The following is a 17,156-nucleotide window of genomic DNA, read 5'->3' as shown; positions in this document are numbered from 1 at the left end:
GGATTACAAATGTGTGCCACCAAGCCCAGCTTGATTTCTAACTTTTTTTTTTTTTCTTTTTTGGGTCTGAGAATAGAACCCAGGGGCATTCAACCTCCGAGCTACACCCCCTACCCTATTTTTTATTGTTTAATTTTAAACAGGGTCTCACTAAGTTGTGGAGAGCCTAAGTAGCTGAGGCTGTCCACGAACCACGAGTCTCAGCCTTCCGAATGCTGGGTTGTTGCTCAGAGGTAGAATGCCCCTGGGTTCCATCCTCAGTACCGCAAAAAAAATAAATAAATAAATAAATAAATAACATAAATGAATACATAAAAATAAAATTGGAGCCAGACATGTAATCCCAGCATTTGGGAGGGTTTGCAGACAGCCTTAGCTACTTAATGAGGCCCTTTGCAACTCAGTGGGACCCTGTTTCAAAATAAAAAGAATTAGCCAGGTGTGGTGGCACATATTTGTAATCCCAGCATTCAGGAGGCTGAGACAGGAGGATCGTGGTTTGTAGACAGCCTCAACTACTTAGTGAGGCCCTCTGCAACTCAGTGAGACCCTGTTTCAAAATAAAGAATAAGACGGGTGTGGTGGCGCACGCTTGTAATCCCTGCGCTTGGAAGGCTGAGACAGGAAGATCATGGTTCACAGACAGCCTCAACTACTTAGTGAGGCCCTTTGCAACTCAGTGAGTCCCTGTTTCAAATTAAAAAGTAAAAACTAGGGCTGAGGGTGTATCTTGGAGGTAGAATGGCCCTTAGTTTCATCCCTAGCACCACACACAAAAAAAGGGCTGAAGATACAGCTCAGCGTAGAGCATCCTTGGGCTCCATCACCAATGCCGCCAAATAAACAAAGATCAAGGTCATAACACATGCTACCAAACAAATGCCTCCTGCTCCCAATCCTAGATTAGAAACCAGACAAAAAGGATCCGTCCATTTTATTAGATTAAAAAACAAAACCAGTAGGAATCTGAGGGAAATCCGAGGAGAAAGAAATACAGAGGAGGGCTGGGCACAGATGGGAGGCAACCCAGGGGAGCAGGGCGGGAGGGCAGGGGCCTCGCCGGCTGGCCCCCTCACTTGATGACGATCTTCTGGCGCAGCGCTCGGGGCCCGGGGCCGGCCAGGGGCTCGGGGGGCGGCGGCCCGGGGCCCAGCGCCGAGGCGGCGGGCGGCAGTCCGTGCGCAGTGATGTACTTCTTGTAGGCCTCGCGAATGATCTTGAAGGCCCGGGCCGTGGCGTAGGGGATGTCTGTCACAGGGTCGCGGTACAGGGCCGGGCGGTGGGTCACTGGGCAGACCTCCCGAACCGGGACCTTCGGGGGCCGCCCCTGGGGGAACCACTCCTCAAACGTGGCGTCGTCGCTGAACGTGATGAAGGTGCGGGAGCAGCGCGCGGGGCAGACGACGGGCCCCGCCGCCGCGTGGGGAGCCAGCGCCGAGGCCGAGGGCGCGGGATCGAGCCTGGGGGCCGGAGGCAGAGAAAACCACACGTGAGGGGCGACCACAGGTACAGAGGGAGCGAAACCCGAGAGGAAGGGGAAAAGAAGGCAGGCTGAGAGCTTCCTGACAGAACCTAGCAGTCTCGGTGGATGGAAAGGTGGAGCTAGCAGGAAAACCAGGCCAGGCTGGTGGTCAGGCCTGCAAGCCCAGTGCTTGGGAGGCTGAGACAGGAGGACCCCAGGCTTGAAGCCAGCCTCAGCTACTTAGTGAGGTCCTGTTTCAAACTGAAAAATAAATAGAAATCGGGCATGGTGGCACACGCTTGTAATCCCAGTACTTGGGAGGCTGAGACAGGAGGGTTGCAGGTTCATGGCCAGCCCTAGCTATTTAGTGAGGTCTTTGGCAACTTGGTGAGACTTTGTTTCAAAAAATAAAGAATAAAAAATAGGGCTGGGAGCACAACTCAAAAGTAGAATGGCCCTGGGTTCAATCCCCAGTGCCACAAAAATAAATTAATTAAAAGATAAAATACAGCCGGGCGTGGTGGCGCACACTTGTAATCCCCGCACTTGGGAGGCAGAAACAGGAGGATCGCGCAGGTTCGAAGCCAGCCGCGCGCGCTGGCTTAGGAGACCGTTTCAAAATAAAAATGTTAAAATAGGTCTGGGAGTGTAGCCCAGAGGTAGAAGGGCTTCCAGGAACCCCAGTACCACCAAAAAAAAAAAAAAAAAAAAAAAAAAAGATAAAATACAGGTGCCAGGTGTGGTGGCGCACGCTTATAATCCCAGCATTTGGGAGGCTGAGACAGGAGGATCACAGTTCACATATAGCCTCAGCTACTTAGTGAGGCCTTTTGCAACTCAGTGAAACCCTGTTTCAAAAAGAAGAATTAAAAAAATAGGGCTGAGCTGGGCATGGTGGCTCACGCTTGTAATCCCCGCACTTGGGAAGCTGAGACAGGAGGATTGCATGGGTTCGAAGCCAGCCTTAGTAGCTCACTAAGTAGCTACTTAGTGAGGCTCTCGGCAACTTAGTGAGACCCTGTTTCCAAAAAAAAAAAAAGGTCTGGGAGTATAGCCTGGAGGTAGAAAGCCTCTGGGTTCCACCCCCAGTACCACCAAAAAAAAAATAGGGCTGGAGGTATAACTTGGAGGTAGAATGTCGCTGGGTACCATCCCCAGTACTGAAAAAAAAAAAAAAAAAGAAAAAAAAAAAAGAAAAAAAAATATATATGTATGGTGTAGCCTGGAGATAGAAGGCCGCTGGAGTTTATCCCCAGTACCACAAAAAAATAAATTAAATAAATAAATTAAATTAAATATGATGAAGGGTATAAAAAAGTAAAATATGACTGGAGGTATTGCTTTTGGAAGTAGAAGGCCTCCAGGCTCAATCTTCATTAACACAAATAAAATAAAAACATAAGCTGGGCATGGTGGTGCACATTTGTAATCCCAGCATTTGGGAGGCTGAGACAGGAGGATTGCGGTTCGCAGACAGCCTCAGCTACTTAGTGACGCCCTCTGCAACTCAGTGAGACCCTGTTTCAAAATAAAGAATAAAAAAAAGCAGGGCAAGGTGTGGCTCAGAGGTTGAATGCCCCTTGGTTCCATCCCCAGACCCGCAAAAATAAATAAATAAATAAATAAATAAATAAATAAATAAATAAAATAAAAACATAAAAGAGAAGCAAGTGAGGCGCTGCAGGAGGCAGGACCTGAAGGCAGGCAGCCGAGGAGAATGGCAGAGCTGGGCCGAGCACTCACCCTTCCACGTCCACGTTCTCTTCCTTGGGGCCCAGCTCCCCAACAAGGGGCACGGTCAGCGAGTGGTAGGTGATGATGGGCCCGGGGCACTTCCGCTTCTTGTGGACCTGCTTCTTCTTGTCCGCCTCCAGCCGCTCATACGTCTCTTCAGTCCAAGAGAGAAAAGGATGGTCAGCTTCTCCCTCCCCATGGCTGTTCTCTCCCACGATGGCTGAATGTCACTTGTGGAAGCCCCTCAGCTGCTCCGGCACCTCCCATGGCATGAGTCTTCTGCGCACCCCTCTTCTTTCTTTTTTTCTGTAACTGGAGGCTGAACCCAAGGATGTTCTACCTCCGAGCGACACCCAGCCTTACTGTATTTTCAAGTACGGTCTCACTAAGGAGCCCTGGGCTGGCTGTGAACCTGCGACCCTTCTGTCTAAGCCTCCCAAGTACTAGGATTACAGGCCTGTGCCACCATGCCCGGCTCTGCTCCCCCGCCTTTTTTTTCCAGTACTGGGGGTAAAACCCAGGGGCATTCTACCTCTGAGCTACACTCCCAGCCTTATTTATTTATTTTCCTTTGGTACTAGACATTGAATTCAGGGCCATTTTACCTTTGAGCTATACCCCCAGTCCTATTTTTTATCCTTTTTTTTTTTTTTTTTTTTTGGTACTGGGGATAGAACCCAGGGGCTTTCTACCTCTGGGCTACATACCCAAACTTATTTTATTTATTTTTTTTTTTTGTGGTACTGGGGTTCCTGGAAACCCTTCTCCCTCCAGGATCCTTCTCTCTCAGCCTCCCAAGTACTGGGATTACAAGAGTGTGCTACCATGCCCAGATTTTAAAACATTTTTAAAGAGGGTCTCTCTAAATTGTAGAGGGCCTCACCAAGTTGCTCAGGCTGACCTCAAATCTGCAATCCTCCTGTTTCAGCCTCCCAAGTACTGGGATTACAAGTGTGTGCCAGAACACCCGGCTGTTCATGTATGTATGTGCCCAGTGCTGGGAATCTACCAGACCTATTTTATATTTTTATTTGGAAACAGGGTCTCTTAAGCCAGCTGAGGCTGGCTTCGAACCTGCGTGGTCCTCCTGTCTCCACCTCCCAAGCGTGGGGATTACAAGCGTGCCCGGATTCTGGCCCCTCTTTAAAAGGTAAAGAAATTCGCATCCTTAGCCGGGCGTGGTGGCGCACGCTTGTAATCCCCAGGCTCAGGAGACGGAGACAGGAGGATCGCGCAGGTTTGAAGCCAGCCTCAGCTGGCTTAAGAGACCCTGTTTCCAAATAAAAAATATAAAATAGGTCTGGGAGTATAGCCCAGAGTAGAAGGGTTCCATCCCCAGCACCACCAAAAAAAGAAAAAAAAAAAAGAAAAAAAAGAAATATTTAATGAAGTTGGGCTGGGCATAATGGCGTATGCCTGTAATCCCTAGATTTGGGAGGCTGAGACAGGAGAATCACAGGCTCACAGCCAGCCTCAGAACTTAGACTCTCAGTAACCTGATGAGACCCTGTTTCAAACTAAAGAAGAAGAGGTACGCATGGTGGTACACACTTGTAATTCCAGTACTTGGGAGGCTGAGAGCAGGAGGATCAAAGGTTCATGGCCAGCCTCAGCTACTTAGTGAGGCCCTCCTCAGCTTAGTGAAACCCTGCTTCAAACTAAAGAATAAAAAATAGGGTTGAGGGTATACCTCAGAGGAAGAATGACCCTGGGTTCAATCATCAGCACCAAAAAAAAAAAAAAAAAAAAAAAAAAAGGGCTAGGGGTTTAGCTCAGAGGTAGAATGCTACTGTTCTAATCCCCAGTATCTAAATAAATAAATAATAAGCTGGGCGTGGTGGTGCATGCTTGTAATTCCCACACTTGGGAGGCGGAGACAGGAGGACCGCACAGGTTTAAAGCCAGCCTCGCTGGCTTAAGAGACCCTGTTTCCAAATAAAAATATAAAATAGGGCTGGGAGTGTAGCCCGGAGAAGGGCTTTCAGGAACCCCAGTACCACCAAAAAAAAAAAAAATAAATAAATAAATAAAATAAACAAATAAATACAAGTTGAAAATATAGGCAGGTATGATGGCGCACGCTTGTAATCCCCGCGCTTGGGAGGCTGAGACAGGAGGATCGCACAGGTTTGACGCCAGCCTCAGCTACTTAGTGAGGCTCTCAGCAACTTAGTGAGACCCTGTTTCCAAATAAAGCATAAAATAGGTCTGGGAGTATAGCCCAGAGGTAGAAAGCCCCTGGGTTCCACCTCCAGGACCACAAAAACAAAACAAACAAAAAAACTAGACCTAGTCTTGTTTCTTTTTGTCACGGTGCTGGCGAGCAAGGCCCATGCCTCCAGCACCACAGGCGCGCGCTCTGCCGCTCACCTCCGCCGCCGGCCCCTAGAACTGGGCTTGGAATTCGGTCCTGTACCATGCCAGCTTCACACCAAAGCACCCAGACAGAGCTCACTCTTCAGAGCCCTCCGACCTGCCTACCCCTGCTCCTGACTGCCACTCTCCTCACTCCTCTCTCCGCTTCCGTGCTCATGACTCCGTCTCTCCAGTTCTCTGGTCCTCTGGGTCTCAAGGCTTTTCTCACGGCTCTCGGCACCTCTACCCACTCTTCCCCCACCTAGACTGACCCAGCGAGCGCAGGTTGAGCTCCTCCGTGACCTTGGCCTCCCTGAGCAGCTCCTCCTGGGTCAGCGGCCTCTCACAGTGGGGCCCCTTTCTCCGCCGGGACTGGCCCTGCCTCTCCTGCACCCGAAGAAACGTTTGTCGCGTGTGCTCAGCTGTAGACTGCCGCATGGACTTCCGACCTGGAAGAAGAGTCAGATGGGAAGAAATGTTTCAATTCATGTGTACCTTGCATTTATTGACTTTATTTATTTTTTTGTGGGTCTGGGGATAGAACCCAATGGCATTTGACCTCCGAGCTACACCCCCTGCCCTATATTTTATTCTTTATTTTGAAACAAGGTCTCATTAAATTGTGGATGGCCTCACTAAGTAGCTGAGGCTGTCTTTGAACCATGATCCTCCTGTCTCACCCTCCCAAATGCTGGGATTATAAACGTGCGCCACCACACCCGGCTAACTTTATTTTTTTTTTGCGGGTTTGGGGATGGAACTCAGGGGGTATTTGACCTCTGAGATACACCCCCTGCCCTATTTTTTTTTTTTTTTGTTATTCTTTATTTTGAAACAGGGTCTCACCAAGTTGCAAAGGGCCTCACTAAGTAGCTGAGGCTGTCCACAAACCACGATCCTCCGGTCTCAGCCTCCCAAATGCTGGGATTATAAACGTGCACTACCACGCCTGGCTGACTTTATTTTTCATTTGGAAATAATTTCAAGCTTACAGAGCAGTTGTAAGAACAGTACAAACACTACCATGTATCCTATACTCAGATCATCTACCATTAATATTGGCCTCATTTTATTCTGTGTTGTTTTCTCCTGACTGATCTGAGAATTAAGTTGCACACATCATTACCATATATATGTGTGTGTGTGTGTGTGTGTGTGTGTATGTATATATATATTGTAGTATATATATATATATATATATATATATATTGTAGTTCTGGGGATGGAACCCAGGGGCCTTCTACCTCCAGGCTACACTCTCAGACCTATTTTATATTTTATTTGGAAACAGGGTCTCTTAAGCCAGCTGAGGCTGGCTTCGAACCTGCACAATACTCCTGTCTCAGCCTCCCAAGCGCGGTGATTACAAGCATGCGCCACCATGCCCGGCTTATTCTTTATTTTGAAACAGGGTCTCACTAAGTTGCAGAGGGCCTCACTAAGTAGATGAGGCAGGCTTCGAATCTGCAATCCTCCTGTCTCAGCCTCCCAAGTGCTGGGATTACAAGCGTGTGCAACCACGCCTGGCAAGGCCGGCCTTTGCTCTTAAATAGTTCACTGCGTCTCTCCTCAGAACGAGGATTTCCCTTCATAACAGTACAATCACCGACTCCAGTAAACTTGTCACTGAAGTGTGGCAGCGCCTGGCAGTGCTGTCAGATGCCCCACTTCCCCACTCACCGTCAGCGCCGTCATCCTGCAGCTCCAGAGGCAGTGCTGCCTTCTCTTCTCGGGCCTTCTGAGAGCTGCCAGTGGGCGCACTGACCTTGCGAGGCCTCAAGCTCTTTAGAGGCTCCTGGGAACAGATTAGGATAATCAGACACCAGAGAACAGAAGAGATAAGGAGAAAGACGAGGATCTTAAAAGAGAAACCTAGCATCGTAGGAAATGGGACTGGTGAAGGGAGAACTGGGACCTACGGAAGGGAAGAGCAGGCATTAAGAAAGGCCAAGGACACCAGGCTTCCCCTCTACCTTGTAGGCTTTGGTGACTACCCGGCGCTTCCTTCGCGGCTCTTCCGCCTCGCCATCACTGGACGGCTCATCCCCTTCATCGATGTCAAAGTCAGAGTCCACCTCGTCCTCTGTGTCGGACTGGTCTCCTTGGTACTCATCATCCCCAGACTCCTGAGGCCACAGAAGGAAAGCTGGTTGGCAACGGAGTTATTAATACTCCCTCGGGAGGAACAGTGCTGCCTCACGCCTGAGGAGGCTGCCTGCTCGTCTTCCCCACTTAGCCCTTCAGTCTCCCCAGGCAGAGTGTTCCTAAGTGATGCCCTTGGTCCAGCAGCACCCTCTTTCAATCTCACTGGACAGTATTACCTGAAGCATCTTTGTAAACTACTGTGGAACAAAATGACAGGCTTTGGGCTCTGCCCTCAGGAGGCTCACAGAACAGTGACACATCACCGTAAAAGGACTTCCTTTTCGGTATGGGACTGAACCCACAGACATTCCATCTCTGAGCTATACCCAGCCTTTTTATTTTTCCCCCCACTCATGCGGTACTGAAGATGGAATCCTTTAATCTATATGCCAACCTTATTCATTTACTTTTTATTTTTATTTACTTGTTCTTTGTGGTGCTGGGGATAGAACCCAGAGCCTTTCTACCTTCAAGCTACACTCCCAGACAGGGTCTCACTAAGTTGCTGAGAGCCTAAGTAGCTGAGGCTGGCTTTGAACCTGTGATCCTCCTGTATCAGCCTCCCAAGTACTGGGATTACAAACGAGCACTACCATGCCTGGAGTTTTTGTTGTTATGAGACTGGGTCTTGCTAAATTGCTGAGGGCTGACCTCAAACCTCTGATTCTTCTATCTCAGCCTCCCAAGTAGTGGGATTACAGGTGTGTACCACCATGTTTGGCAAAAAGATTTTTTATTTTATTTTTTTGGCTATGCTGGGGATTGAACCCAAGGGTATTAAATCTGAGCTACATCCCAACCCTATTTTTCTTCTTTGTTTTCTTTGCTTTTTTTTTTTTTTTTGTGGTACTGGAGGTGAACCCAGAGGCTTTCTACCTCTGGTCTATCCTTCCAGACCTATTTTATATTTTATTTGGAAACAGAGTCTCACTAATTTGCTGAGAGCCTCACTAAGTAGCTGAGGCTGGCTTTGAACCCGTGCGATCCTCCTGTCTCAGCCTCCCAAGCGCAGGGATTACAAGCGTGTGCCACCACGCCTGGCTTTATTCTTCATTTTGAAACAGACTCGTTAAGTTGCGGAGGGCCTCACAAGTTGCTGAGGCTGGCTGTGAACGTCTGATCCTCCTGTCTCAGCCTCCCAAATACTGGGATTACAAGCGTGAGCCACCACCCCCAGCTAAAAAAAGATGTTTTAATACAAGGCATCATATAAAGTACTGAAAGACAATAACATTTTCAGCTAGGCGCGGGGGCGCATGCTTGTAGTCTCAGCATTCAGGAGGCTGAGACTGGAGGATCGTGGTACGCCAACAGCTTCAGCTACTTAGTGAGGCCCTCTGCAACTTAGTGAGACCCGGTTTCAAAATAAAAAACACAAAATAGGGCAGGGGGTATAGCTTGGAGGTCGAATGCCCTTGGGTTCCATCCCCAGACCCCCCACCAAAAAATAAAAGAATAAAAAATAGGGCAGGGGGTGTAGCTCAGAGGTCGAATGTCCCTGGATTCCATCCCCAGACCTGTTAAAAAAAAAAAGAATTAGCCGGGCGTGATGGCGCACGCTTATAATCCCCGCGCTTGGGAGGCGGAGACAGGAGGATCGCGCAGGTTCGAATCCAGACACGCTGGCTTAAGAGACCCTGTTTCCAAAAATAAAAAAGTATAAAATAGGTCTGAGAGTGTAGCCCATAGGCAGAAGGGCTTCCATGAACCCCAGTACCACACACACACACACACAAAATTAGAGATCAGAAGAGCCTGTGGTCCAGGTCTAAACTTTACACTTTAATCCTTTAGACCAGAGGTTGGACACTTTTTCTGTAAAGGGCCAGATTATAATAGGCAATGGGCCAGATTTAGGCCATAGGTTAGTGTGCTGAATCCTGATTTAGTCTCTAAAGGATGAAGAGGACTTACACAATGGTTTAAAACACTAGTAGTATTTATTCACTTACTTGATACTGAGGGTTGAATTTAGTGCCATTCTAACTCTGAGCTACACCCAGCCCTTTTCACTTATCTTTGAATTAGTCTTGCTAAAATGCCAACACTGGCCTCGAACCTGTGATCCTCCAGTCACATCCTCCCAAGTACTGGGACTGCAGGTGTGTGCCACCATACCCAGCTAATACTGGTAGTGTTTAGATAGCCAAGAGGGAAAACAGAATCGCAAGCAGAAAAAGCAGGAACAAAGATTCAGAAGCAGAAACGTACACAACATGTTAAAAAAACCCAAGCAAAGCAGGTTTATCTCTGGCAAGAAGCATTCTTAGCTGGCTGCCTCAGCTCCAGCACAACCTCCTTCCAACACTGACTGCCCTGGAGGCTGTACAATTTCTCTTTTTTTGTGTGTGTGTGTGGTACTGGGGATGGAACCCAGGGGCATTCTAGCTCCAAGCTACACCCCCACCCCAATTTTTTATTCTTTATTTTGAAACAGGGTTTCACTGAGTTGCAAAGGGGTTCACTAGGTAGCTGAGGCTGGACGCAAACTGCGATCCTCCTGTCTCAGCCTCCCAAATGCCAGGATTACAAGCGTGCGCCACTAAAACCAGCTCAAGGATTGTCCAATTTCAAATAAGCATTGTGTTCAGTCTGTAGAGAAACCTAAGTATCAAACTAATAAGCTTATGATTGCAACCTGCAGTCCAGCAATTCTCAATCTCCTTCTCCTTACCAGCATTGACAATCATTGTTGAGGTAAACTAAAATGACCGAGAGAAGTATGTGTCTCTCCAAGGTGTGTTGGTACACAAAGATATTTGAGTACTACTATGGCAAATGGCAAGCCATTGAACATTTGGGGGTATGTACAAGGGGTGTTCCAGAAAGCTCTGACGGTCAGTAAATGGGCTGGAGTAGATGGAGGACACGAAGTACAATCAAGACCTGGGGTGACACATTTTCCGGAATGGCAGCCATTCTGGAAAGGAAGGGGGAAAAATCGCTTGGGGGAAGAGGAGTCAAATGGGCTGGCTAGCACCTCAAACATGTGGCACTCTCTCTAAGCCATGATACAGGCTAAGGGTCTAATCTTGGTACACAGGCTGCCAAAGCAAGCAGCACAGATGGCCGGCCCTCTGTGGCAGCCAGAGTTCAGTCCTGCAGTGGGACCATCACTTCCTCCCCACTGATGTTTGTGAAAGCCTGGGAACACATTAATCCCCTCGGCTCTAACCTGGTATTAAGCTGTATCACCAGAGGGCAGTAGATCAACTTCCCATTAGAAACGCTGTCACTAGATTATGGATTTACTACCATTCCTTTGGTATTTATCTCGAGTCATTAATAGACATGACTAATTAATGTTTTCAAATCATCTCCTAAGCACCTGTTACACAACACACACACACACACACACACACACACACACGCACGCACACACATATGATGATAAATTCTCCCTAGGATTTAATGCTGAGTAAGGTTCTTTCTTGAAGTACTTGTATGCTTCTTTCTTACTAAAAAAAGAAATTAAGAGTTTGGCTGCCAGGAAACTTACAGCTAAATTTAATATCAATTACCATTTTAGCATAGGATCCTGGTACAATTACCTCAGGTCTGTCTCTATTTTTACTGTTCCTACTTTTTGCTTATATAGTAAGCCTCCTTAAATCCTTTTTGGAAGCACAAAGGGTACATATTAAATAACGACTCGTAAAATGACAGGAATAGGAAAATGGTCCTTGCAGGAGGGAGGAGAAAGTTCTATTTTAAACTAGTTGATTAGGGCTGTGTAACTGATGACTGACTCCCAGTCAGTCACCAAGAATCCCATGGACTCTTATTTTCTTTTCTTTCGTTTTTTTTTTTTTTTTTTTTTGCGGTACTGGGGCAGTCTACCTATGAGCTACACCTCCAGTTCCCTCCTTTTTCCCCCCAGTACGGGGGATGGCATCCAGGGCATTCTGCCTTCCAGCCCTATTTTCCATTATTTTGAAACAGGGTCTCACTGAGTTGCAAAGGGCCTAAATAGCTAAGGCTGTTCTCGAACTGCGATCCTCCTCTCTCAGCCTCAGGGATGTCTATTCTCATCAATAACGTTCCAGCTGGGTGTGGTGGCGCACGCTTGTAATCCCAGATTCAGGAGGCTGAGACATGAGGATCATGGCTCGCGGACAGCCTCTGCTACTTAGCGAAACCCTTCATGACTCAGTGAAACCCTGTTTCAAAAATAAAAAGACAGCATTCGGGAGGCTGAGACCGGAGGATCGCGGTTCACAGATAGCCTCAGCTACTTAGTGAGGCCCTCTGCAATTCAGTGAGACCCGGTTTCAAAACAAAGAATATAAAATAGGGCAGGGCGTGTAGCTTGGAGGTCAAATGCCCCTGGATTCCATCCCCAGACCCACAAAAATAAACAAACAAATAAATAAAATAAATAAAGACTAGCCAGGCATAGTGGTATACACTTGTAATCCCTGCACGTGGGAGGCTGAGACAGAAAGATCACACAGGTTCAAAGCCAGCCTCAGCTACTTAGTGAGGCTCTCAGCAACTTAATGAGACCCTGTTTCCAAATGAAGTATAAAATAAGGCTGGGAGTATAGCCTGGAGGTAGAAAAGCCCCTGGGTTCCACCCCCAGTACCACAAAACAAATAAATAAACAAACAAACTGGAAAATAGGGCAGGGGGTATAGCTTGAAGGCCCACTGCCCCTGGGTTCAATCCCTAGTAATGAGAGAGAGAGAGAGAAAAAAAAAAAAAAAAAAAAACTTTCCACAGCCAGGTGTGGTGGTGCACACTTGTAATTCCAGCATTTGGGAGGCTAAGACTGGAGGATCCCAGTTCAAGGACAGCCTCAGCTACTACTTAGTGAGGCTCTTTGCAACTTAGGGAAACCTTATTTTAAAAAATAGGCCTGGAGTGTAGCTCAGTGTTAGAATGCCCCTGGGTTCTATCCCCAGTACAGTAAAAACAACAACAAAATAATCAAAACTTCTCTACATGTTGCCACAGCACTCTATGCTCGCCTCTGTGTGCGTGGGAGTGTACTAGGGGCATTCCACATTCAAGGCACACCCCAACCCTATTTTCTTTTCTTTTTATTTTTGCAGGTCTGGAGACGGAACCCAGGGGCATTCCACCTCCAAGCTACACTCCCAATCCTATTTTTTATTCTTTGAAACGGGGTCTCACTAAGTGGTAGAGGGCCTCATTAAATAGCTGAGGCTGTCTGCAAATCGTGATGCTCCTGTCTCAGCCTCTCGAATACTAGGATTACAAGCGTGCGCCACCACGTCCGGCTATTTTATTTTCTTTCTTATTTGTTTTGTGGTACTGGGGATAGAACCCAGGGGCATTCTACATTGGAGCTATACCCCCAGCCCTTTTTTTTTTTTTTTAAAATAGGGTCTTCCTAAGTTGCAGAGGGCCTCACTAGGTTGCTGAGGCTAACTGTGAACCTGAGATCTTTGTTTGACTCCAAAGTACAGGGACTACAAATGTGTGCCACCATGGCTGGCTGGCTTTCTTTCTTTCTTTCTTTCTTTCTTTCTTTCGTGGTACTGATGATTGAAGCCAGGGGCATTGTACTTCTAGGCTCCACCCCCAGTTCGATTTTATTCTTTATTATTTATTAATAACATATTTTTGTGGTACTGGGTATTGAACCCAGGGGTGTTCTACCTCTGAGCTATACCCCCAGACCTATTTTTTTTTCTTTAATTTTTATTTTTTTTTCTTTTTTATTTTTGGTGGTACTGGGGTTCCTGGAAGCCCTTCTACCTCTGGGCTACACTCCCAGACCTATTTTTATATTTTTATTTGGAAACAGGGTCTCCTAAGCCAGCGCGCGCGGCTGGCTTCGAACCTGCGCGATCCTCCTGTCTCCGCCTCCCAAGTGCGGGGATTACAAGCGTGCGCCACCACGCCCGGCTTCTTTATTTTTAAACAGTGTCTTACTAAGTTGCAGAGACTGGCCAAGAAGCTGAGGTCTATCTCAGCCTCCTAAGTACTGGTATAACAAACATGCACCACCATGCCTGGCTTATTCTTTATTTTGAAATAAAATCTTACTAAATTGCAGAGGGCTTCACAAGTTGGCCATAAACCTTCCATCCTCCTATCTCAGCCTCCCAACTACTGGGGTTACAGACATGTACCACCAAGCCCAGCTCACCTCTTGTTTTGGTCATTACTTACTGGGGATTAAACTCAGGGACATTCTACCTCCTTGTTATACCTCCAGCCTTATTTCTTATTCTTTAATTTGAAACAGTCTCACTGAGTTGCAAAGGGCTTAAGTAGCTTAGGCTGTCAACAAACCACGATCCTCCTGTCTCAGCCTCCCAAATGCTGGGATTACAAGTATGCACCACCACGCCGGGCTTTTTTTTTTTTTTTTTTTTTTGGTGGTATTGGGGATGGAACCCAGGGGCATTCTACCTCCGAGCTACAGCCCCAGCCCTATTTTCTATTCTTTATTTTGAAACAGGGTCTCACTAAGTTGCAGAGGGCCTCACTAAGTACCTGAGGCTGTCCGTGAACCCGGATCCTCCTGTCTCAGCCTCCCAAATGCTGTGATTACAAGTGTGTATCACCACACCCGACTTCTTACTTTATTTTTACTAGGATTACAGGTGTGCCCCACCATGCCGAGCATCACATGGCATTTTATTTGACTATGAACCTAGCCAGTTTCTCCATTGGGGTGTGAAATATGTGAGGTCAGGACAATTTATTATATATATATTTTTTCCTGGCACTGGGGATGAAACCTAGGGTCTAAGCATGCTAGGCAAATTCTGTTATAACTCAAACACCAGCATTCCTAGGACAGATTTTTTTTTTGCAGTATTGGGGATGGAACACAGGAGCATTCTACTGCCGAGCTATACCTCCAGCCCTATTTTTTATTCTTTATTTTGAAACAGGGCCTAAGTAGCTTTGGCTGGCCATGAACTGAGATTCTCTTGTCTCAACCTTCCAAAGGCTGGTGTTACAAATTTGTGCCACCACACCTGGCTCTCAAGACAGTATTTTTAAATGCTCTTTCCCTACAACCTTTCCGAACCTATCAGCTATGGCATGCTCTGGGTGCTCCACATATCTGACAAATGGATAGTCAAAAAATCTAGTGAGGAACTAGGTGTGGTAGCGTATGCTTGTAATCACAATATTCGGGAGGCTGAGACTGGAGGATTGCGGTTCGCAGACAACCTCAGCTACTTAGTGTGGCCCTCCGCAATTTAGTGAGACTCTGTTTCAAAATAAAGAATAAAAAATAGGGCAGGGGGTACAGCTCGGAGGTCAAATGCCCCTGGGTTCCACCCCAGATCCGCAAAAAACAAATAAATAAATAAACAAAAAATCTAGTGAGCCCGGTGTGTTCACCCTCTTTTGGAATTCCAGTTCTTGGGAGGCTGAGATAGGAGGATCACAGGTTTAAGACCAGCCTCAGCTACTTAGTGAGGCCCTCCATAACTTAAGTGAGATCTTGTTTCAAAATAAAGAATAAAAAACAGTTCTGGGGATGTAGCTCGGAGATAGAATGCCCCTGGGTTCAATTCCCAATACTGAAAAAAAAGTGTACATAAAACGAGTGCCAATCCCATGTAGACACTGATGGAGGTACTGGATGTAAAACGCAGAACTCTGCAGAGACTACACTCAATGGGAAAGTAAAAGCAAGTAAATGTGTGTGTGTGTGTGTGTGTGTGTGTGTGTGTGTGTGTGTGTGGTGTGTGTGTAGTCCTGGGGATGGACGTCAGGTACATTCTACCTCCGGGCTACACTCCCACACCTATTTTATATAGGCTACACCCCATACCTAATTTATATTTTATTTCGAAACAGGGTCTCACTAAGTTGCTGAGAGCCTCACTAAGCTGCTGCGGCTGGCTACGAACCTGTGCGATCCTCCTATCTCGGCCTTTCAAGTACTGGGATTATAATCGTGTGCCACCACGCCGGGCAAACAAGCCAAATTTAATTACAAATGGAAATATGGTCTATGAAGAAAATAAATGGGGACTCTTTTTTTTCTTTTTAAGGACAGGCACGGAAGGTTCATCTAAGAAAACATTTACGCTGAGACTTAAAAGCTGGAAAAGGAGCTTTCAAGTCTTCGTTCCACTTTTTGGTGCGGTTCCTCCAAAAATAGCTCCCCAAACTGGAAAATGGCTGGGCTGGTAGCCAATTAAGATACTGGGTGAAGCCGGGCACGATGGGGCACACCTCTGCAGCCCAGCGAGCGCCCGGGGGCAGGCCAGGAGCGCGGGGAGGCGCGGCCACGGCCCCGTGCAGGCTGCTACCCTCCTTCGGGAGCTTCAGTGCACCTCGGACCCTGCGACCGGGCCAGGGCTCCCCTCCGGCCCCGGCCCCGCGCCTCCCTACTCCCCGGCCCTCGCTCTTTGTCCCGGGATTCTCCCCGCGGCTCTCCTCCACTTCTTCCCTTCCCTCTTCCTGGGCCCGGCTCTTGCCTCGGTGAAACCCCCATAAGTCGTCTGGTAGAACTCATCTTCCTCCTCTGCCTCCAGGAGCCCAGAAAGCCGATTCCCGGCGGTCTTCCGGGGGGCCCGACCCCCAGCCAAGCTCATGGCGCCCAGGGAGACGGCGCCGCCACCCGCGGAACCCTCGCGCGGCTCGGCGCTCGGCGCTCGACTCCGCCACCTGCGGGCGGCCGCCGGCGACGACCCCGGCGTCCTCAGGCAGCAGCAGCAGAGCGCCGAGCGGCGCCTGGCCCCGCCTCCAAGCCAGTTCCACTCTTCAGCCCCGCCCACTCCGGAGCAGAGACGTCAGGCCGCCCTCCGTGCAGCATCCTCAGACCTGGTTTGCTGAAGAATCCGCTCGATGACGCCAAGGATCCCCACTCCCTTAAATCTAGAATTTGGAAATCAACAAATACATTTTTGGGGGGTTCTCGGGTTTGAATCTAGGGGCGTTCTACCTCTGAGCTACATTTCTAGTCCTTTTCAAAAATTTGAAACAGGGATTCATTAAATTGCTGAGGCTTTAGCTACTTGGTGAAGCCCTTCGCAACTCAGTGAGACTCTGTTTCAAAATAAAGAATAAAAAAACAGGGCCGGGGATGTAGGTCGGAGGTAAAATGCCCTTGGGTTCCATCCCCAGTACCATAAAAATAATTTTTATTTTTTTGGTGGTACTGGGGATGGAACCCTTCTACCTCCGGGCTACACTCCCAGATCCATTTTATATTTTATTTGGAAACAGGGTCTCTTAAGCCAGCAAGGCTGGCTTCGAACCTGCAGGATCCTATCTCCTCTCTGCCTCTCAAGTGCGGGGATTACAAGCGTGCGCCACCACGCTGGGCCTTAAGTAAATAAGTTGCTGAGGGTTTTGTCAAGTTACTGAGGTTGGCCTCTAACTTTTGATGTTCCTGTCTCATCCTCCCAAATACTGGGATTTGCAAACATGGGGCTCCCCCATCCCCTGCAAATTCATTTCTCTGTGTCTGTGTCTGTGTCTGTGTCTGTGTAGCACTGGGGATTGAACCCATGG

At 47.8% G+C, this 17,156-nt stretch overlaps 1 protein-coding gene across 1 annotated transcript; it reads right to left on the bottom strand.

Annotated features, from left to right (window-relative positions):
* Nucleotides 1-1,072: 1,072 nt before the first annotated feature.
* On the bottom strand, nucleotides 1,073-16,234 carry VPS72 (vacuolar protein sorting 72 homolog; the record flags this gene model as incomplete). Its single annotated transcript, XM_080690487.1, has 6 exons — nucleotides 1,073-1,460; nucleotides 3,206-3,350; nucleotides 5,824-6,000; nucleotides 7,232-7,346; nucleotides 7,525-7,677; nucleotides 16,118-16,234. 6 exons carry the CDS (start codon nucleotides 16,232-16,234, stop codon nucleotides 1,073-1,075), a joined length of 1,095 nt encoding a protein of 364 aa, XP_080546613.1.
* Nucleotides 16,235-17,156: the final 922 nt, after the last annotated feature.

Source organism: Muscardinus avellanarius (assembly GCF_963383645.1).
Source record: "Muscardinus avellanarius genome assembly, chromosome: 3".
Lineage (NCBI taxonomy): Eukaryota > Metazoa > Chordata > Mammalia > Rodentia > Gliridae > Muscardinus > Muscardinus avellanarius.
Note: the sequence above shows the minus strand (reverse complement) of the source record. Positions and strands in the feature narration are given on the sequence as shown.